General features: G+C 35.9%; 1 protein-coding gene across 1 annotated transcript in view; it reads left to right on the forward strand.

Moving 5' to 3' along the window:
* Window positions 1-23,425, forward strand: part of LOC118834448 (cadherin-18) — a 156,429-nt gene that overhangs the window by 60,949 nt on the left and 72,055 nt on the right. Inside the window, exons 4-5 of the mRNA XM_036741898.1 lie at window positions 1,164-1,300; window positions 13,965-14,086. Of these exons, the coding sequence (XP_036597793.1) occupies window positions 1,164-1,300; window positions 13,965-14,086 (259 nt within the window). The remainder of the gene's footprint in view (window positions 1-1,163; window positions 1,301-13,964; window positions 14,087-23,425) is intronic.

The following is a 23,425-nucleotide window of genomic DNA, read 5'->3' on the forward strand; positions in this document are numbered from 1 at the left end:
TATTGTCCCATTTGGATAAAAAAATAGATGAGTCACAGAGACAAGAGGCAAGCAAGCAGTTGTTGAAATGTGCATTGGTAGTGAATTCCTGCATTACTACATTAATGAAACCACAAACCATTCCAAGAACTGAAGTGCTATACAAGCAAATAAGGCATGGATGCTTATTCCCCTTTTATAACTCCATACCAAAGAATTCCTGCTTTTTCCCTTGCCTGAGATAAACTCCACTACTCTTGGCTTCTCAGAATTCTCTCTCTTTTTTTTAATTCTGCAAATTTCAACTCAAGTTCTACCTCTTCTGTGATATTTCTACAAATCGTCCATTCTATTTGTCTTCTAGAACTCACAGTTGAGGATTTATGTACAACATTACATTGTTATTAGCTTTTTCAATGCACAAATATATTTTCTCTCATAAAAATTGTAAATTGTGGGAAATAACTCCATAGTTGCCCATAAAACATCAAGTACAGTGTTGGGAATATGTGTTTCTGCCCACTGCTGGAGGAGCTAGAGATCTCCATGCACTAGAGATTAGCTAGTGATTAACAGACTCAGAAAGAAAGGCTTGTGGTCCAAATGGATAAGTGGTAATTACTCTTGAGGTCAGACACCAGAAATTCAGAAAGGTATAGGTCCAGGGACCAAGCAGATGGCTATGATGTACTTCTAGGAACAAGAGGTCCAAAGCTGGAGGTGGGAGTAGATGGGGAAATGGACCCAGACCCGTCAAAAAGCAACCTGAGAGTGGGAAGTATGAGGCATAGACTATAGAGGGTCAGCTTCAGGAAGGAATGAGCCAGAGACTTTACATAAACCCTCATTCAGAGAAGGGCAAAGGAAGAGTGGAATCCAATAGTAGCAGCCTAATAAATGCTTTTAAACTATTGTACTGTTATAGATTATGCAAAAATTCCATTTCCATAAAAATTTTTTCTTCAAAAAAATTATGCCATGTAAATCAGAAAGCAAATATTTTAAAATATGACTTTAAGAAAGTCAAATCTAAAGTAACTGAAATAAAAATTTCTTTTTAAACTTTTGAATATGTATTTTTCAAATACTTTGGATTTTTAAATTTTGCCTACTTATTCATAAGATACTTTGCTTCTACATTGTAAATTATGAAACTTAATGAATACTTTTCAATTTCTCTATAGATATTCCATTGACCACAATGCTGAGGATGATAGGTTTTTCACCATTGATGTTAACACTGGAACCATTAAGACTGCAAAGGTCCTTGACAGAGAGGAAACACCATGGTACAACATCACAGTCGCTGCTTCAGAAAAGGGTAAATAGTTTTTGCATCAATTAAAAAAAAACATTCATGCAGTATATCAGTATCAATTCTCCTGTCTGCTGTTTGCATGATCATTCCCCAAAACTCCCACCCCTGGTCCTAGAACTCTACTTTAGTCCCCAAAGTAGACTGACCTAACAGAAAACCCAGTGCTTAGCTGGAGAACAGAAGATTAAGTACTTCTCACAAACATGGATGCTATCCTAGAGCATGGGGGAACATGACCTGTGCTTACCTCTTTGTCCATGGAGCCCCAAAAGAAAACAAGGCCTAGAGGAGGACAGAGCCAGCAATTACATCTGCTTGACCATTCAGTGGGACAGGCACAGCACTTTACTTAGGTTCTTCCAACAGGATGTGTAATCTTAAGACAGTCTGTTTTTCTAATCCCTGCAGGACCCAGAGACCATACAGTGAAATCATGACTGTTAGTGACTTATTGATCATATATTAACCTAAGGGATCATATATTAACCTGAGGAATAATAAGATGAAAAAGCTGAGGGAGACAATCTCTCCATTTAGGGAGCATGTTGCAAATCTTCTTCTGTGTTCAAAGTAAAGACTAGATACCAGAGATTGTCTCAAAATGTATTTGAAAAGTAACGACTAATAATTAATCATAGGATGAACAGGAATGTAGTAGATAATAGGATTTAGAACTGGAAAGGACCTTGGAAATCATTACCTCCAACTCCTCATTTTCATAGAGGTTGGAAAAAATGCTAAAAAAAATACTAAAACCAAATGGGTCCTTGTGATGATTCAGTGAAGTAATTTATGGCAAAAAAGGAGAGGGAGAAATAATTTACACAAAACTGAGGGAGTACAAATTGTTCATCATTTCCAAGCACATGGGATCATCAACACTTCTCTTCAACTTAAGAAAGCTTTAGATTAATTCTTGAATGATACAGTAAATCTATAGGTCATTAAAAGAAAATTAAGGTGTTTTCCACCTTAGAGAATGGTAACATGGATGGTTACTGCCATAAACTCCCTTGATGTTTCTATTAGATATGGAGCACCATGCCAGTAGAGTGATTTTTCTGACTAAATATTCATTTCTTATATTCTCAAGCATGTAATAATGTAGCATCAACTCGAACTATGTTGAATATGAACTTCTGAATCTAATGTATTTTTAACAGATCCCACTTAATTCCTAATAATAGGTGATTAATGTATGTAGTCATAAGGTCAATTCAATTTTTTAAGTTGTCAAAATAACTGAAGTATATACATCATTCTAGGTACTGAGCCATAGATAGGAATCTTGCTTAGGATGAGGCAAGAAGGGAGTGTAGCAAATCCAACTTAAATTTCCTTATGAGAGTTTTGCGATATGGGTTCAACCTATAGCTGAGGGGAGAGATGTATTCCGGAATGAAGCTGAAACATATGGCAAGATTATCTAATGAGAAACTTTGGAATTTACTTTTTTGGCTCATCTGACATCTAACTCCCATTATGTCAATTAATAAAAAATTGTTTCCTCTTTCCTTCCTTGGAACAAATAACATAATGTGATTGGAAAATATTTGCTTCATCATTTATATATATGTATATACACACATATATCCATACATATACTGCAATCTAAAATATTGCATAGACTTACTACCCATGGGAATGTGTATACTTCAGACAGAAAGATAAAAGTGAAAATATGTAGGCAAATGTCTTAGCAAATATACTTACAAGGGCAGATAATTGACTTTTATTTTTATACAGTGCCTATTTGGGGAATTGAGCAAATGCATTTCTACCAAATAAAATTGTAAAGTAAATAGTAAAATCTTGTTTTTTATAGCCTATAATAAAAAAAACACCTCAGATATCACCACCTCAGGGTGGTTTACAGTATCTATGAAAAATATCATTTCAATGTAACATGCACTAACACATAATTTAGTCCTAATCACAAACAGGTGCAGAGAAAGAATGAGCATTAACTAAGATTTTAAAGCCACATTGGGAGAATATAGAGAGAAATTCATATAAGAAAGAAGTATGTCTTCAGGGTACTGAGGGAAGTCTTCCAATTGTAATTGTTTTGAAACAACTAAACATCAATAATATTAATCATCAATGTGGGTTTTCTGAACATTATCTGAATTTTTCTCTCTTAGCAGCGCAGTTGATAACTTTTCCCATTAGAATTGTGTTTATTTTCATTATTGTAAACTTTAATGAAAATCTATTTGGACCACGCTATTTCATTAAGGCCTTAGTGCCTGCTGGCAGCATCCAATTTAACTCAATGACTACTTCAGTCTATTCTGTGTGGTACAGGTTTTGATTAATTGCATGACCATTCCATTGGTCAGACTTGTCTTTTAGTGATCAGAGCTATAAAGACCAAAACATACCCTATAGTGTCACAATGTGTGTGTGTGTGTGTGTGTGTGTGTGTGTGAGAGAGAGGATGTATGTGTGTATTCATGCTTCTTAGGTGTACACTAAATGTGGATTTTGTGAGAAAATACCAGGAAGGGGGGAAGTAAGAGGGGAAAGGAGATTTAAATCAAAACGCATCCTTTGTTTAATGTTAAATGTGGGGCAAAAAAGTAAGACACTCATCCTTCAACTTAAGGACCAAACAATATGGACTCCCCTGAGAACTATCTGCTAGCATTTTGGGGTCTGGAATTATTCAATCACTTTAGTGCCTATCCCAATACCTCTGTACATTTTAGGTACTGAATAAATATTTGCTGAAATTGTTGCCTTTCAGTTTTCCATCCCTCTATGCTTACTCAACTACTTCCCTGATTTCAATTTCAATCACCACCCCCATCTAAATGCCTTTACTTTTACAGCCAGCTTACTAAACCGAATCCCAATACATCCCCCATTTGACTTGCTTTTTTTTCAAAAGATATAGGGAAGGGGTAGGGAGCAGGGGACTCCCCAAGGTCTTGGTTATTTCACACAGATGAGTCCAAAATGAGTTTATTTCACTGGAGAAATGTAATTAGAGGAACACAAATTGTGTGTCAGGTGCTTTGATGGAAAAAGTTACCTCTGTTCTCTGTGTTATATTGTGTGATGCAACATGAACAAAAGTTTGAAGATTTCCTGAAATTGTTCCCTGTTGCCCTGTAATCAGAAAATTAGGTTTTGGTAGCACCTGCATATAACAAAGCAAATATCCATTTGCACAGAGTGGGTGGCTTTAAGTGCCTCCAGTGGCTAGAAATTAGTTTTGTTATTGTCAGTGAAATTATTTTGATCTATTTAATTTGACTTCCAGAAAGTATGTTTGCATTCCTGAATTTTCTTTAGTTCATGGAGGGACTTCAACAGGCATATGAAAATTTCATAGTTTATTTTTTATAGCAAGTTCATCCAGAAGATGTTGATTGTTCCAAATACTGCTAATAAAATAACATGATGACTTTTTTCCCCTGAACAGTGCAAATCATTGCGAAGTATGACTGCCCACACAATCAAGAAGTTTTATCCAAATTCCAATCATCAAATTTTAGATTTGAAAAGGAATTAGGGATTATATAATATAGTCATCTCATTGTGTAGATGAGGAAGTTGAGTCCTAGAGAAGATAAGGAACCTATCTAATTTTGCACAGCTATTGAGCCAGGACTGGACTCCAAACCCTAGTCCTGGGCACTTCCGTTTTGTTTATATGCTATTGCTCCTGTTGAATTTTATGTATGTGTCAAACTCTGGGCCTTAGAGTATGAACTATGTCATAAGTAAAGCCCAAAGGTTTGAGGAAACATAATTGGTTTTACCTGATCAGTATTACTTTTTCAAATGCTGTGACCTCATGTTCTGAGGCTGCTGTTCCAATTCCCACTTACCCTAATGAACTAGGTCCCCAGAACAGGGCTACCACATTCCTTAGTGATTCAGAGGTAGCCTTTAGGAGTTAGGGAGTTGTCTTTGTAGCACACTTTCTCAGAGGCCCTCCACCTGTGTGTTTCCCATCATAATTATTAATTTGCATCATTCAGTCAACCAGACTGGATAAGCTTGACAAATGGGTAATTTGCTGGAGCAATACAGATGGTACTGTTGATGCAAACGCTACTTCCCAAAATTCTGTGATATGTTTTCCCGCAAATAGATATAGAGTCAAGGGGAAAGTGAATTTAAGCTTAGTTAGCATGCGATGCATATGCAAAATTAATCCATAGCTTTTGGTTGTTGGGAGTTCTTTTCTACACTTTGTGGATGTGCTCAAGAAGTTCCCCACAAACATTGTGTAGCTTCTTTGTTGTGCTCCATGTGGAGCTATGAATCTTCATCCAATTTTTCCTTCAGTTCCAAAGCAGATTCTGACACCCTTAGATTCTCAGCCAATGTGAATACTCTTCCTGCTCAACATCTAAATTGATAAGTGTCTTTTTCAAATTTAGTGGGAATGTCTTTACTTGATTTGATTGCATTTGTCCCTGCCTGGTTAAAGTACTTGGTTAAGATTCCAGCATTTTATTGCTCACATTAGGCAAGTTGAAATAATTTGATGGCCCCACTTTATACGTCATTATGTTCCAGATAAGATACCTTTCAATGTGTCTACATCATGCTACGAGCACACATATTCTTTTATTTTTTTTCTCCATTAACATGAGATATGCATCTCCATTTTCCACTTAGGATATGTATTGTTCAGCTTTATTTGTCCACTGCCCATCCAGATTTCATGATCTTATTAGGTAAGATTGCACAAGGATAAATCTTCATGTCTCTGGTAGGGTTGGTAGCTGTATATTTTCTGAACATGTGTTGATGGCAAGCACCTTTGTTTTAGGTACTTTTTTTTGCCTTTGTTTTTTGTTTAGGAGTGCTTCTCAGCATTAAGGCAGTCAAGTACCTTTAATGAGTACTGCCTTTCAAATGTAATGGCAAGCAAAGTGAGACTTTTTGTTGTCTTTTGTTCTGGAAAGCTTCTCAGCACTGATTTAATCAGGTACCTTTGATGAATCTTGCCTTTGTTACAGTGGGAATCTTTGATTGAATCAAGAGTCTTTGACCCCTGCTTAAGAAACAAGACAGCCCCAGGCCCCAGGCCCCACACCCTTTTGCTAAGTAGGTGCTAAGTCCCAGGGCCATGAGAAGTGTATATATGATCTGAAGTTGGAGGTTTGTTTTGGGGCTCTCACTCACTGGAAGAGTGTCATGTGATTTGACCAGAGAAGACTCTGGGTCAAAGCCCCCCTGGCTTTGAGAAACCCAGGTGTTGTTGCTTCTCTCTCTGGTAACTACATATGTATTGCTATGGATAGACTGGTTTGTGTTATTTGCTCTCTTTATATAATTTCTGCTTGTAATTTCTGTTTGTATTTTCTCTGAAGTCCAGGGTGCTGGCTTTTCCCCCTGAACCAAGTGAATGGTATATATATGTTTAACTAAAGTAAGATTGTTAACCCCTTAAAGTTGCTTTCCTTAGAAAAGCAGATCAAAGAACCTGTGCTAGTAGCCCTCCTGTGTGCTGGTGTCCTTGGTCTTACACAGCCACAGAAGTGGCAAGTAGCATTGTTGTTACCACATGTCCAGGCATGTCTCCCTACATAATCTATTGTCTTCTTTTTATATCAGACTTCTAATACATTTCTTTATCAAAGAAGGTGATCCAAAACATTATTGCAAATTACCTAGTTTTGCTTTATATGAATTATGTCATAAGTCTGTGTTCTTGAGATTATGTGGAATTTCTTTAATGGTCTAGACAGGGAAAAATTAAGTTCAAATTCCTTGCTCTTACAAATAAATGGAAAAAAATCCTCCTCAAAAATGTTTCTATTTCCACACCAGGCCTTAGAACATGTGGCCAAAGCCAAGATAAATAAATAAACAAGTGAATCAATAAATGAATAATAAATTGACCTTGAGATTCATTTTGGTCTCTAGAATATGAAATGGCTATTTCCACATTTTTCCCACTGATCTGACTTAATTTATGACACACAAATAAATGTGAGAGAATTTAATTATAGAAAATGGGTTTCTTTTTTCTTTTCATATCAAATAATTGCTTTGACTGAATTCTTTATTTTTCATCCAGTTGCTCTGATAATAACCATAATGTTCCCTCACAACGAAGTCTTCCCCAAAACAAATGATTCTCTACAATGTTTATCTAGTCAAGATGTAGAAGGAAATGTGAGCCTTCATAATTCTGAAGCATAACTAGAAAGACCATTTAAATGTGATCTATTTTCTTGATTTAGGACCGCTTCTATATGAGACAAGTCTTTCTGAGCATATTCGCTGTTGGGGGATATTTCTGTGGCACTAACTTACAGAATGTAAGGATAAGATGGGGAATGTATTTTTGAAAGTTATAAAGTTTTTGTCTAGAAACCTTCCTATAATACAGAAAAAAAACTACCTGTTCATGGTAGTTTTGATTAAACCAAATATTAATTAACTGCCTGGCATGCATCAATATTGAATTAATAGGATTTTGGAATTTCAGATTCAAAAGAAACCATTTGGAATCAGTTGCTCCTGTTTCCTCCTTGTACAACTGATGAAAGAGAAATGAAATTACTTAGCCAAGGTCATACAGCTTCCAAATGGTAGAGATGGGACTTGAACTCAGATTTCCTGGCTCCCAGACAAATCACCTTTCCCTATTGTAGTAAAAAATCAGATGTTGAAAATAAACTTGAAAAGTTAATACATAAACTACAATGAAAATATTGCAAAGATTTATGATTCTGGGGCCCTGAATTTTTCTTTCTTTTCATCATTTTGCATTGTTCCATAATTATTCCTAGACACTGGTGTTTCAATGATCAGCTGTCTTATACATTAAACTCACAACAGTTTAAGACATATTGACAGATTTCTAAGTGTAGATTTATCCATAAAAATGTCATTTGTGTCCTTAACACATTATATTAATGTAAATAAAATCATGATAACACGAAAATATAGAAGCTAAGCAATAGGATTGTTTCCCAAAACATTATAGAGAACAAAAGAAGTTGAAACCATCACTCCAAATTTGGAAATGGAAATTAAAACAGTCAGAAATAAATTACAAAATTTATTAAACATCAGGATAAGGATTTTCCCCTCAGAAGGTTTCTAAAATACAGTTTTGTGGTGAAATTGTTCACTGAGAAAGGGAAAGATTATACAGGATCATGATCCCTTCTATTAGAAGTGCTCCAGGTAGTATCATAAAGGATTTAAAGGAAATAAGTTCAAAGAAGAGGATAGTATCAGATGGCAGACGTGACTTCTGGGGCATCTGCAGTGAATGAAGATGCAAGTGTTCACAGTGATTTGGAATGAATAGGTTACAAGGACACATGAATGTAAAAAAAAAAACCTTTGAAAAACACTCTCACTTCCATTAGGAAACGATTCACTCATATAATGTATGTCAAATATTATTCTATAAGAGAGGAAGGCAGGAAGGAAGACAGGAAAGAATATGTTTGCATTGGTAATCAATGATAAAACATGAACTTGTACCAATGTAATTCACTTCAGAAACAGGTGAAGTGCTTTCAACTTTTATGGTTCTAATTTACAGATCAAAGCCACTCTTCCATTTCTAAGATCAAAGGCACAGCTTAACCTTTTGAAGCTTCCAACCTGTGTTACACTTAGCAAATAATTATTGAGAGTATCTAGGCATTTCTGGAGGAGTAATGACTGACTGCAAGGAAATAATGGCCCGAAGTCAATCAAAAGTTGTTAATTCTGGCCAGTCATTATTCTAAGAGGAATGTTGGAAGTAGAAGTCTTGGCTGCTATTATGAGGCAAAGATGGGTGAAAAATAAGTCACAAATGTATTGATTGTCTTGTGAATAAAGGAGTTATAATATTTCTGCAACTTTTAAAACATTCCATAGGAGCTTCCAGTAGGTGATCATGCTGCTTTAAATGTATCTTAGAGATAGGAATTTAAAGCACAAAGTGAATTCGCTTCCTAACTGGTTAGCAATTTTCCTGCTAAAAATCCAAAACTATATTTATTTAGCCTCTTAAAAAGAGATCAGGGTATTAAACTTGTAAGATTAATTTTTGGTGCCATCTCCAGTTTGTATCTTGTCTTATGAATCATCTTCAATTAGAAATGTATAATCAATATTAACAAAATTGAATAATTTTGAGGTAATATATGTGGGAACAATAAAATGGTATTTGTTATTGTTCAGTCATTTCAGTTGTGCCCTATTCTTTGTGATCCCATTTGAGGATCTCCTGGCAAAGCTACTGAAGTGGTTTGTCATTTCCTTCTCCAGCCCATTTTTATAGATGAAGAAACTGAGGCAAATAGGGTAAAGTGACGTGTCCAGGTTCACATGGCAAGGATGTATCTGAGGCCAGATTTGAACTCAGAAATATGAGGCTTCCTAACTCCATGCCTGCTACTCTATCCACTGAATCATCTAGCTGCACTAAAGAGGAGTTAAAGAAGAATATTGAGTGATGGAAAGGGATATTGATTTAAAAGAGGAGAGCTGGGTTCCTATCCTAGCTCTACACTTGTGGACAATTCATTTCCACTCATTTGACCTGTTTCTTCATAAAATGAGAGCTTTAAGCTATATGATCTCTAAAGATACCATTGAAAACTAAAAGTTTTATCCTAAAGGTATACCTAAGAGTTAAGGGGTTTGTGTGTTCAAAATGACAATTAGACCAATACTCCACCTAACTATTTATCACAGTGATGGCAAAGAAAGCAATTTGTAAACTTAAGGTACTACAGGAATGTGTTACTAATGATTATCATAATGATTTTGATTTTACTAATTCCTATTGCAAATTAAGCCTACTTTTCAGGTTCAAGATTTTGGAAAGAAGTAAATTATTTACAAGACTCTCCTTTAAAGCTAACATAATTGTCTATGCAATTAAGTTTCAAGTTTCATTTCATTGTATGCTCCAAAATTTTATTTCTGCTATTTGGCTTAGGTAAAAATTTTAGGCTTATTCAATAACTAATATTGTTAATTTTTTGAAAATGTTTTAATTTAGTCCAAAAGGAACTATTCCAGAGAGTCCAATTTCCTTTAAGTGTTGCAAACTCAAATACTGTGTAATGAAATTCATTCATAGGCTACGGAATGATCAAAGAATCTAGTGAACCAAAAGAAGTCCTATGACAAAACAAAAACAACACACCCTCCAGGGAAACAGCTGTGATTTTGAGAGCATATACGAGCAATGCAAAGTGACTGATTTATTAAATTAATATTCTGCATAATCCAGTATCTCATGGATATCTAAGATTTTTTTAAATTTTTTTTGTGAATTTTAGAAAATTCAAGCAATGGAACTCCCACTAAGGGAAAAAGAACCTGGATATACAAATGATAAAGTTTATTCTAATTTATCATTTTTTTGAAAGACTATGTGAAGCAAAGTTTAGAGTATCAATGCTCTGGGAATTAGACATCTGCTGAACAAATTAAAACAATTTTTGTTTACTAAGAAAGTTGTACTATGGATAGGAATGAGGATAGTTTGTATTGCTGCCGTCTTTTGCATATTTTTCATTAATCACTCTTAGAGGGGAAAAGCACTAGAAATATTGGAAAGACACAATTTATGCAGGAATATATTAAAGGAAATGTTTTTATTAATGCTTTGCCCAGCTCATTCTTTCCCTGCCAGGCAAAAGCAGAAAATCTTCCCCGCCTTGGTAATTAATAGTCATCTAGGGGAGGATAGGACTTTTATCTACCTATTAACAATGTGCATCTACTACTACTACTAATAATAATAATACATTTATGTACCACTTGGTGGCTATAAAAACTATTTTATGGTTAATTTTCATAAATTATCTTATTGTATTGTAACAGCCTTATCAGTTAAGTAGTGAAAGTATTAAGGAAAGATTGTACATGAAAGCAGAAAGAGCTCTAGATTTAAGTCAGAGAATCCTATTCCTCCCCTGCTGTGCCCTTTCCCAGATGGATGCTGTGTACTTTGTTGTTGTAGGCCATGGGCTTAAGTAATTTTGGCCACAGTCACATACAGCTAATAAGTGTCTGAGGCAGGATTTGAACTCAGGTCTTTGTGACTGCAGGACCTATGCTCTAGCCACTGCTCCACCTACCTGACTCAACACTATGTGCATTTGGAAATAAGGAATCTGTACCAATTTATATACAGAAGGTAGAGTAGAGTGCCACTCCATCTTTCCAGTGTCAATCAAATATCCCAAAACTTGATGTGTTTCTTTCTTACATAGTATAGATCTATGCTATAGTGACCACATTCTGGAAAAGTTTATGATGTGGCAAGAACATAGGACTAAGAGTCAGGAGCCCTGGCCTTTAGTCTTGGCTCTGCAACTAAACTTTTATGTAACTCTGGACAGGTTGCTTAACTTCCCTGGGTTTCATTTTCTTATCCATCTTTAAAATGATGGCATCTAATGAAGACAGTTAAGTGGTACAGGAGATAGAGTACTGAGCCTAGGGTTCAGAAGATGTGAATTCAAATCCTGATCAGACACTTACTAGTTATGCAACCTTAGAAAAGTCGTTTAACCTTTTTTTATTTTACTTAACCTTTCTCAGCCTCAGTTTCCTTGTATGTAGAATGAAAATAGGAGTAGCATCTATTTCACACAGTTGTGCATACCACATGTATAAAATGCTCTGCAGTCCTTAAAGTACTACCTAAATTCTAGCTATTTTTATAATATGAATAGTGATTAGCTAATTTTAAGGCTCCTTACAACACTAATATTTTCCAAAATATAAGAAATAATAGGCAATACTACATGCTAGCAAATGTAACACATCTAGCAAAAATGATTTGCACATTTGTGACTCCTTTAGCCAATTGCCACATCTTAGCAATGAGATCCCTAGCCTCTCTAGAAATAAGAAGACAGAGGGAGAAAGAGAGAGAGAGAGAGAGAGAGAGAGAGAGAGAGAGAGAGAGAGAGAGAGAGAGAGAGAGAGAGAGAGAGAGACAAAGATAGAGAGACAGAGAAAGGGAGAGAGACAGAGAGAGAGAAAGACAGAGAGAGACAGAGAGATAGACAGAGAGAGAGAGAGAGAGAGACAGACAGACAGACAGACACAGACAGACACAGACAGACAGACAGACAGAGAGACACACAGAAAGAGACACACACAGAGAGATACACAGAGAGAGAGGCAGAGAGAAAGCACTGAATATATGTCAGTTTCACTCCTGAGTTCAAAATATCATTTTGCACTGTTGGCTATGGTTTATCTACAATGTGCCTGTTGTGTCTTGGCAGATGACTAGTGTCATTAAGAGCCAACTAAGTGTAGCACATTTTATTTAGGTAAAGGTGCAGGAGATATATAGATTTTTTTAAGGTTCAGTCTTAACCCATTCTGCCTTCCACAACTGACAAGTTTTTTAAGTGGTATTGGGGTATGACTTGAGAGGCAGTGTGGGTGTAGTGGAAACGATACTTGTCTTGGTGTCAGAAAAGTTGGGTTTGAAGCCTTGGCTATATCATTTATTAAACATGTGACTGAGGTTGTCCCTTAGCATCTAAGAGCCTTAGTTTCCTCACCAATAAATGGGGACATTCTCATTTTCCATTTACATGTATCTCTACATCATTGCTTACCACAAGTGTCTCTCACTTGTAATTTCATTAATATAAAGCATTCTTTCAAGGGAGGAAACTATACTAATAAACAAATTTTAGGTAAGTTAAAGTGTTAGGTTAGGATCTCAAAGGTTTAATGCTTTAGGATCATAGATCTAGAGCTGTAAAGGACCTCAGAGGTCATCTACCTTGGTTTTCATTTTAAGGATGAGGAAACTGAGTCAGAAAGTTTTAGGTAACTTGCCCAAGGTCACCCAACGTTGTGTGTAAGCTGTAGTAAGTGTTGTAAGTAGACCAATATTTGAACCCATGTCTTCCTTATTTCAAATCCAGAATTATTCAATATATAATGCTTTCTTTCTGTAAGTGCCATACCTAGAGATCATGAAAAGGCCCAGGATCACATGGTCAAGATGTGTCAGAGGCAAAACTTGAACACAAGTCTTTTTGACTCTTATGCTAGCTCTCTATCCATTATTCCATTCCACTTTGCTGAGAGGATGGAGAAGAGAGAAAGGGATAAGGGGGGGAAGGATAATATACTTGGCCTAATTACCTCATAAGACTGTTCTGAGGGAAGCACTTTATGAACTAAATATATAAATATGAGATATTATTAAGCAGTTTAAAAGAGTTGAGGCCTATTCGTTTTGTTTCTTGGGACATATTTAAGATTACCTTTTAAAGTCATGAAACACACATTTTAAAGATTAAGGACAATGATTTGTTTGTGTTTTTTTTATTATTATTTAAGCATCATACTGCTTGTCTTGGATTAATGATCAAATCAATTGCTCATCTTTTCCTTAGACTATGACAGCAGACAATGAATTCTGACAATTTTCTCTCACTTCAGTTCCTTAATAACATGTAATTTCTTTATATGACAAAACATCATTTTAGCATTCCTTTTATGCTTTAGTGTTCATTTTTCTTTCTTCCTTGTGTTAATGAGTCTCAGGAAAAAGTAGCTCCATAAAGTTGTCTTTTACCAGTGTTGTGTTTTAGCACCTGGAGTGGGTGACAAGCTCCAGTGTTAATATCTGTTTTAATAAGGACATTAAGATGTGTATATTAAAACCACAAATCCCTCTTTGTGTGTTTTGCAGACAATCCTAGCCTGCTGAGCCATGTTGCAGTTGGCATTCGAGTTCTGGATGTCAATGACAACCCACCAGAGCTTGCCAAGGAGTATGATATTGTTGTTTGTGAAAATTCTAAGCCTGGACAGGTAAGTCATTAGTTTTATGCTTCTTATATTTCTCTTTTGCTGAAAAAAGGCAAAATGAGCAGTTTTCTTTTGTAAATGCTATTTTTATGCTGAGGATTTTCATGTTGAGGATTCTATAGATAGGGCTCATGCTCTAGGTAGTGGTTGAGGCCCTTCCAAATCTAAGATTATGAGATATAATAAAAATGACTCAATACATGAAAAGGCACAATATATTTTCAGCACTTAGTGAACAAAGTTATTTAAAACCTTATCCTTTCTATGTACTTGTTAGACATTCTTTCCTAGAATCACAAAGGACACGAACTTATCATTTCAGTTAAATATTTGTTTCATACTTACTACAAGCAAAACAGCAACTGATATCATGGGGACATAGGAAGGTAATAAATTTGAACTAACAGAAGAGGAACATTGAATTGTAAGTTTCAAAATGCAAATTTATAAGCCCTCCCCAGATATCATGATTTAAATAACCACCTGGACCTTGGGGTCTTCTGTAGTATAAGAAGGAAAGCAAAGATCTCTTTAGACAGATGATAAAAGTTAAACAGCTAATAATAGAGGAAATTTGACCTCAATACCAACTGGGACCTAGATGTTAATGTTTCTTTGAAACTTACTTCAAATAGCATTTTCTCTCAATGTTGGTATGTGAATGCTTGTAATCAATGTTTAATTAGTGCTCATATTTTAATTTTAATAGGCACATTTTTCTACTTAATAATGACATGTCCCTCAAGCAAATTCATAATACTCATTTACCAAGTCATAGATTAGTCCTGATCTGCATTAATGCAAGGAGTTCTGACAGTAGGAGTACCCCCACACTACAAAATTTACAGATCTTTCATGCATTCATAAGTAAAAAATGGATACTAATATTTATAATCTGTTTTGGGTTTTGCTCTTTCATGGAAGGTCTTAATAAATGTTTATTGATTATTCAGAATATTGGATTTCATATACTTTGTTGGATTCCTTATAGGGAGACTAGAATAATTAATCATACCACTGCCACTTTCTGTGGCCTTTTATATTTTGTATTATTAACCCATTCACAGGCCTTATAAAGTAATATGAAACTGGCAAGAGCTGTTTCACTCTAAGTGAGGTAAGATTCCAGTTTGGTGATTTTGGAAATAAACTTTACTACTCACAGGTTTTAAAGGTGTGATTTTTCCATTTTTTACACTCAAAATTACTGGCTGGTCTGATTCTCAGAGTTTTTTTCTTTATACCTAGTGCTTTTGAGTCACTGTACAGTGTTTTAGCCAGAGTAAAAATGAGAAAGAGACCTTAGAAGTCGATTTTGTGGAGCTAATTTGTGCTACAGAGCTATGTGTAGTTGAATGAAGAATCGATTGCTTTCAGAATCCCTAGTGCCTTCCTTTTATGAATACCTTGTATCTAAATATAGATATATGTGGCCTTGGCAAGGAGATGGATCTTTTTGGAAGCAAGGATTTAAACTGCAGTTAGCAAACCTCAGGCTCATTTAGGTATCAGTATGAAGAGCCACAAAACATCCCTCACAGTTTATGTATTTTTTCATTCAGGAAACAAATTTAAACTGCATTGAAGTAAAAGAAATGTTAGTAAGAAACTCGTTCACTTATGAAATTTGAAGTCATTTTCCAAGGCATAACCTTGTTCAAAAGCCGTGGGACCTAGCTTTGCTGGAGACTTTGTAAAAAGGACATAAATTTTTTGTCCTCACTTGCTCTTTCATCCTCTTCCTTCCCTTGGAACCAAAGTTACAGCAAATTAAAAAAAGGTGGAGGGATGGAACGGAGGGAGTAGATTCTGTTCCTCCCCCGTAACCTTATCCCATTGTCGCTCCCAAAAGTCAGGAGTTTGAAGAGACTCATTAAATCTGATTGCTAGGGAGTATATCAAATTTAGACTGTGTCTATGCCACCTATCAAGCTTGGGTTAATGACTAGAAACAGGGAGCAGATACTATTAGCAAAGGCATTAATTGGAGGTCCTATTTGTAAGGTGAAAGATAATTTATTAGCTAAGATAAGAACCTGTGCCTTCTGGGGAAAAAAAAAGATTATAGTGAAAAAATGTTGACTAAGAGCCAGCCTTTGCTAGAAAATGGAAGGGTTTGCAGTTCATAAGAATTTTAAAATTCAGTGACAGAAAATAACATCCATGATAAACTTACGAGCACCAACCTGAAACACTGAATCATCTCAATTGTCAAGAAGTATAAAGATGATACTAGTTAATGAATTTAATATGTATCCCAGTCCTAGATCAATTAGGTATTAGTCCAAGTTCTCAGAGGAAACATTTGTTGGCACAAATTTCCTTGACTGACTTTCCCCACCATTAGTAAGGGAAGGGTCAGTAAGTAAAGTCTGTTTATCAACGAAGATAGGAAGCAATAGCTTCCTAAAGAATGCTGTTACAATGTAATCTTAAAGTTTGCCTGGGAGCGCTGTGAGGGTAAGTGACTTGTCCAAGGCCACACAGTCTGAATATGTCAGAGCCAGGACTTGGACCTGTCTTTTGACTCTGAAGCCAACTTTCTATTTATTAGGTGACATAGCCTCTTTTTTTAACTGATCTCCAGGACCAATTTAGTTCTGCCTTTATGTGTTTTTAATGGGGTACAGAACAGTCAAATTAAGTAGTCAAACTAAGTTTGAGATTATGTTGATCTGGCAGTTCTTTTGATAACATATACACAGATCCAATTCTCTAGTAATAATAACAGATGATATTTATGCAGTGCTTTATATATATTATGTGATTTGAAGTAGGTTCCAGAAGTTGATTTTTGTTTTTGTTATATTTTCGTGGTGGGGGCTGAGGGCAGTGAGAGGACAAGCTAGGATTTGGATCTGTGTTTTCAGTGGCATAGGAAATTCCCTGCAAGCGGACACCCTTTACTGATGCAGATTGACAAGGGTTCTAAACCTTGTAGTTTTGGAGAGTTGCTTGGGGCACTGAGAGGTTATGTAATTGCCTATGCTCCCATAATAGTCAGCTAATAAGGTATAATTATCCCCATTTTAAAGATGTGGAACCTTAGACACAGAGATTAAGTGGTTTTACAGTTAATAGGCTCATGAGAACAGCTAATAAATGTCAGAGTCAAGATCTGAAGCCAGGACTTCTCAAGTACTTTAAACCACGCCAGAATAAATTTCGCTTAGTATTTTGTCCTTCCACATGCCTTGTTCAAACTTTATTGATTTTGTTTCTTTATAACAAGAGTATATGACTCATTCATGCCCAGAAAATAGACTAGATCCCTTAGCCTGGCATTTGAGGTCCTTCACAATCTGGCCCCCACATACTTACCAATGATTCTTGCCTACATTGCTCCAAGTAAGGCATTTGTTCCATGCAAATATTTTTTTTAACTTATTGCCATCAAAAATATTATGTGTATTTTCACCTTTATTCCTTTATTCAGGCCTGTCTGTACTGCCTAAAATGTCCCTCCTCTATCCTTTCAATCTTTCTACATTCTAACCATCCCTCAATGGCCAATTCAAGTCCCATCTCCACCATGAAAATTGATGGGTTAAATAAATTATGATAAAACAACAAGGACTCTGATATCTCAAGCACAGGAATATTTTAGACATCAAATGTGCCCCTAGAGCTTAACTTATATGAGATGAAAATCGGCTCCTCATAAAGCAAACAATTGCTAAGGAAGCAATAAATGTTTTTGCTTCTTTGTTTATATGTACTGGTGACAGAAACTTAAAGACAAGTTAAAGAAACAGAAGGGCTCATTGCAGCTGGATTTAACTGAAATTTAAGACTGTACCTCTGGTCAATATAGTGTTAGCAAAAATTAAAGGTCCATTTAAAATTGTCATAGATATTTCCTACCACTAGAGGCCTAGCTATTTTACTGAGAAAATAAATTTACTTGACTTCTCTTTTTATTATTTTGTTCATTTAACAAATATTTTTGACACCTATTCTGTGCACTAGCAGAACAACCATATACAGGGTGTTCCTAAAGTCTGGACACATAGGCAAAAATGCATATTTTCAAGAAATGAAACAAATTAAATTTTCCACAACATTTTATTTAATTGGAATATTAACAAATAACATCTTCATTATGATTTCCATCATTTGTGATGCAAAGGTTGATGCGCTTTGTAAGATTCACATGAATTTGATGCAATAACTCCACATTGCCATCAATTTTAGCACATTCACTCTTTATGAATTCAATCAAGTGTGTTGCATCTGTGATTTTCATTGAGTACACCTTCTCTTTTAGCATACCCAAGAAAAAGAAGTCAAAGGGGCTAAGGTCTGTTAATATTCCAAATGTTTCAAAATATGCATTTTTGCCTATGTGTCCAGACTTTAGGGACACCCTGTATAATATCAGACTAAGATATTATTTAGTTCGTAACGTAAAAGACACTTTACGAAGAGGAATGAATATAAAATGATTTTTGGACTTTGTGAGCATTCTTATGTGTATTTTAGGGCATGAGCTAGTGGTTCAGGAGTAACTTTTTTTTAACTTTATTGTAAATTAGGATCATATAATTTAGACCTAGAAAAAAATGCATAAAACTTTTTTTTGGTATATATGTCTTACTTTCCCCTCTAGATTATAATCCTTTTGAGTACAGGAAATCTATTTCACATTTCTGAAGATCTTCCTCACTACCTGCCACAGTACCTTGTACTCAATAATATTCATTAATTAATTACTTTGTCTAATGTGTAGTCTTAAAAACCTTAAACAACCTATTACCCTGCCATTAAGGCAGACCTAAACTTTGGAAAGAGATGTTCATGACCTTTGTTAAAATTGCCTGAAAACAAAGTCTAGGTATGTTGTACAAACATAGACAAGTCATTTTCCATTCTTGAACCTAAGTTTTCTCATCTATAAAATAAGAGGATTAGACTGGATAATATGTAATGTGTTTTCCATATCTAAGGTCTTAGCCCCTTCTGAGTATTAGAGTTTGTCCTATTGAATGGAGGAACATTGTAGCTTGATTTGTTATGCAGTCTGGGGATGAAGCAGAGAGTAATAATTAATGGGGTTGGGGTAGGAAAGAACATGAAACACAAGATGGAATGGATATCAGAGGCTGTCAAGTCCAACCCTCTTTTACATGTGAACTTCAGTGAAGGGAAAGCTTCTTTCAGAGCAGTTCATTCTAGCTAGTAAGATTTTCCTTTCATTAAGGCTAAATTGGTTAATTTGCAACTTCCACACAGTGATCCCAATTCCCCTCTTTCGGGCCAAGCAGAAAAAGTCTAATCCCTCTTCTATAGCAAGGTTCAAGTACCTTGGCCATCACGACTCCTATCTTCATGTCTAATCTTCAAACTGAGCTCCTGTAGTTCCTTCAAGTGATGGTCACATGATATCAGCTCAAGGCCCTTTACCATATTAGTGGTGTTCTCCAGCTTATCAATCTCCTATATAACATGTAGGCCTCACAGAAATTAATGTAGTCTGATCACAGTTTTGCATACTAAGAATACCTGCTTCCTATTCCAAGACACTATGACTCTTCTAATAGAGTTTAACCTTGCCCCACCCACTAATTTTTTTGATTTCCTAATAAAACTGTGGTGTGCCTAATCCACTAAAACACATATATGCCTTTCAGAATTCCTATGATTTAACCATCCTTCTTCTTCTTCTACTTCTGTAGTCCTGTACCAGGGCTGGGGAACCTGTAGCCTTGAGGCCACACGTGGCCCTCTAGGTCCTCAAAGTGTGGCCCTGCAACAAATCCCCTTAAAAAACTTCACAGAACAAATCCCCTTAATAAACTTTACAGAACAAATCCCCTTAATAAAATCGTTTGTCAAAAGGCCACACCCAACAACCTAGAAGGCCACCTATGGCCTGCAGGCAGCAGGTTCCCCACCCTGGTTCTATACTAAGATGTAAGGCTTTACAGTTATATCAGTTAAATCTAGTGTTATTATATTCAGCTTAACATCCTAATGGTCTCCATTGCAAAATAAAAAAAATAAATTCAATTCGAGGCTATGTTAACATTTACTGTGAATGTGGTATAAAATTTCTGCTCCACTGTGAACTTGATGGATAGCACTGAGCATGGTTCCTTTCTTCTCAGATTCTGTTATTTTGTGAAAATTTTGCTAACAATTGAGAAGATTATAAATGTAATTCAAACTTAGCTCTAAAGTTAAGATGAAAAAATGCAAGAATTTCAGTAATGTGGAACAAATAGGATTTGAAGTGAATGAAATCTCAGTTTTAAGGGGAAAAGAAGCCTAAGAGAATGGCAATGTTAAGTTCTACTTTTGTATCTAGAAAGCTTTAAATTTCAATGACCAGGGAGCTAGAGGAGAGCTGATCTTCTACATGAACTTGCAAGTAAACCAAGACAGAAAGAGGGCATTGTAGTAGAAATCTACTTAAAGAAACTCTTAAAGAAAGGAGGGAGGATGAGGTTTCCTCTTTGTCTAATCAGTACTGGTTCCAGAAAACCATAAAGAATCAATAGAGAAATGGTAAAAATATTTAAGGTCAAGTATCCAGTTCTCCCATGACTTTATTGGAACTTCAATAATGAATCAACTTTATAAACCTGAGCTCTCCAAAATGCTGATTAAAAGATACAGATTACCCAGAAATAATTTTCAGGTAAAAAGCTTCTTTGAATAGAAATGACCAGCATTTAAAAATATCCAGGTCATAAGGAATATATGTTATTCAATCATGTCTGACTTTCTATGACCCTGTGGACCATAGAACACCAATACTATCATGGGGTTTTCTTGGCAAAGATACTGGAGTGGTTTTCCATTTCCTTCTCCAGTAGATTAAGGCAAACAGAGGTTAAGTGACTTGCCCAGCATCATAGAGCTCGTAAATGTCTGAGGCTGGATTTGGACCCAAGTCTTCCTGAGTCCAGGCCCAATGCTATATACACTGAGCCATCTAGCTGATACTAAGGGATGTATATGGATAGTCATTGTTGAGACAAATAATTTCTTGATTGAGTTGTCTCACAACTCCTTTGTATTTGACTGATGCTTTTCACATCAAAATTTTATTATTCATTAATCAGCAATTAATCTGTTAAATAATTTTAAACTTTAAACAAATACTTTGAATAAATCTAGTTATTTACATGTTATCTTCTTACTCACTTATGTGAGAAACGTGCTTACTCTAAACAAAGAACCATAGTCATTGTGAAGCCAGGAAAGTTCTCATTTTTATTTTAGCCAATTATTCTACATTCCTAGTGACTGGGTACCTCCCATATGGAGAGTACAGCTTGTTCAGACAAATGCCAGCCTTTTATGCTGTTCCCAATTTGAATTTTCCCCCTTGCTCTCCATTGGCCCAGCAACCTCCTGAACTAGCCATGTCATGCCCCACTCAAACAGCTCATTAAGCATGAGCACAAGCTTCTAACCTTTTACCTGACCAGAAGCCTCTTTCTGCCAGGTCACAGTTCTGATTAGAGCCTTTGACTTACATTCTGCTCTAGGTCAAAGCTAGGAGGAGTGCTTTTAATCCTGTGGAAACAGAATTCCTCCTATTGTTTCCCACACTTACATAGTTTCTACACTCAGCTTGCAAATCAATCAAAATGCATTTTGTGTCATCTACTGTATAACTGACACTGTGCTAGTTTTTAGATATACAAGGACAAAAAATAAGTAATTTTTGCCTGCAAGAAGCTTACATGTATTGGAGAGACAATATGTGTGTATAAATATTAAATGCGTAATTTGTGAGGAAGATAGCATTATCAGCTAGAAAGATAAGCAAAGAGCTCATAGATATCATTTGAGTTGACCTTTAAAGGCATCACAGAATTATAAGAGATAGGGAGTAAAATGAAGGTACAGAAAATAGCACAGAAATGAAAAATGGAGCATTGTGTCCTAGAAATTTACACACAGAGAAGTAGAGACAATATTGTTATTGTTTGTCCTTTGTCCCAAAGATGACCAATGACATCAGGAGGGTTATGTCTTGATCTGCAAATGAATTGGATTCAAGTGAGGCAGGGCTATGCAAAGTCATCAACCTCACTCTCTTCTCCAGAGTCATTAGAGTCTAGTAGCAAGACATAGGTCAGGATGACTGGCGATGGCCCCAGATGCGGTGGGAGACCCTGGCCTTTTTAATCTAAGGTCTTTCCCAGGTCTCAGTTTGTCTGAGGCAACACTCATTCAGTGATTAAAAGCTAAGTAAGAAATGGGGCAAAAGATGGCCTAGTTTGACTTCAGAAAAGAATTCATCTGGGTGGGAAAGACCCTCAAAATTTCTTGACAGAACAGAAACAATTGCTATTTACACTCACTCGAAATCCAAACAAAGAGCAAGTGAGGCTTGGGTTGGGAACTCAATCAGAGAGGCCTAGTGATTTGGGTTTAAAGGCATAGTCAAGAAGCTCCATTGGAATACCAATAGGCTTTATCAAAGCCTAGTTTGCCAGAGCTATATTTCAAGAAATTATCAATGAAAACCATGTGAGACAAAAGAGTTAATTGTCCCATTTAAAAAAAAAAAGATTCAATAAATAAACAAACAGGCAAAGGGAAATAATGACCCCAAGCCCCAAGATATCTTGTGAAGTATAAAAGATGACATTGACACCTGGGAGGATAAGATATAATAAAGGATTGCTTCGAAGAGAAAAGGGAATGCAGAACTCAGGGACTAGCTGGTAGGCCAGTTCGGGTGGGATATTCAGGACTTGAAAGGAAAAAATATGTTTCAAGAAATGTTTGGAAAGATAAGTTGGAAAGTAGAAGGTCTTAAATGACAGGCTAAAGTTTTTATATTTTTCTTAGAAGCAATCAGGAGCTACTCAAATATTTTCAGCAAAAGACTGAGATGGCATGATCACTGCCTCAGGAAGAATAAGTTAACAGCTGGATTGGATGGGGGGAGACTGGAAGCAATAAGGTTAGGAAACTGTTTTAACAGTCTAATGCAGGAGCAAAGAGAGTGTGAAGTAAGATGGTATTCACATTCAGCGGTGAGAAGGGAATAGACATGGCTAGAATTGACAAGAGGTAGAGAAACGCATCAAGAAAGACGCAGAAATTGCAACCCTGTGTGACTGGTTTAGAAGTAGCTTTGAGAGGAGTTTAGAGAAGGTGTGGTTTTCAAAGAGAAAGATGAGTTATATTTTGAACATGTTGTGTTTGAACTGCTGGAGGTTTATTCAGGTAATAGAAGGCAATTGCTAACATAGGACAGGAAATCATAAGGGAAGATTAGTTAGCGTCTCTGCCTCTAATATCTCTCTTCTCCCCTCCACACGGCTGCTAATTTGATATCCCATTCTGACCATATCACTCCCTTACTCCAAAATCCCT

The sequence above is a fragment of the Trichosurus vulpecula genome, chromosome 1, assembly GCF_011100635.1.
Source record: "Trichosurus vulpecula isolate mTriVul1 chromosome 1, mTriVul1.pri, whole genome shotgun sequence".
Taxonomy (NCBI): Eukaryota; Metazoa; Chordata; class Mammalia; order Diprotodontia; family Phalangeridae; genus Trichosurus; species Trichosurus vulpecula.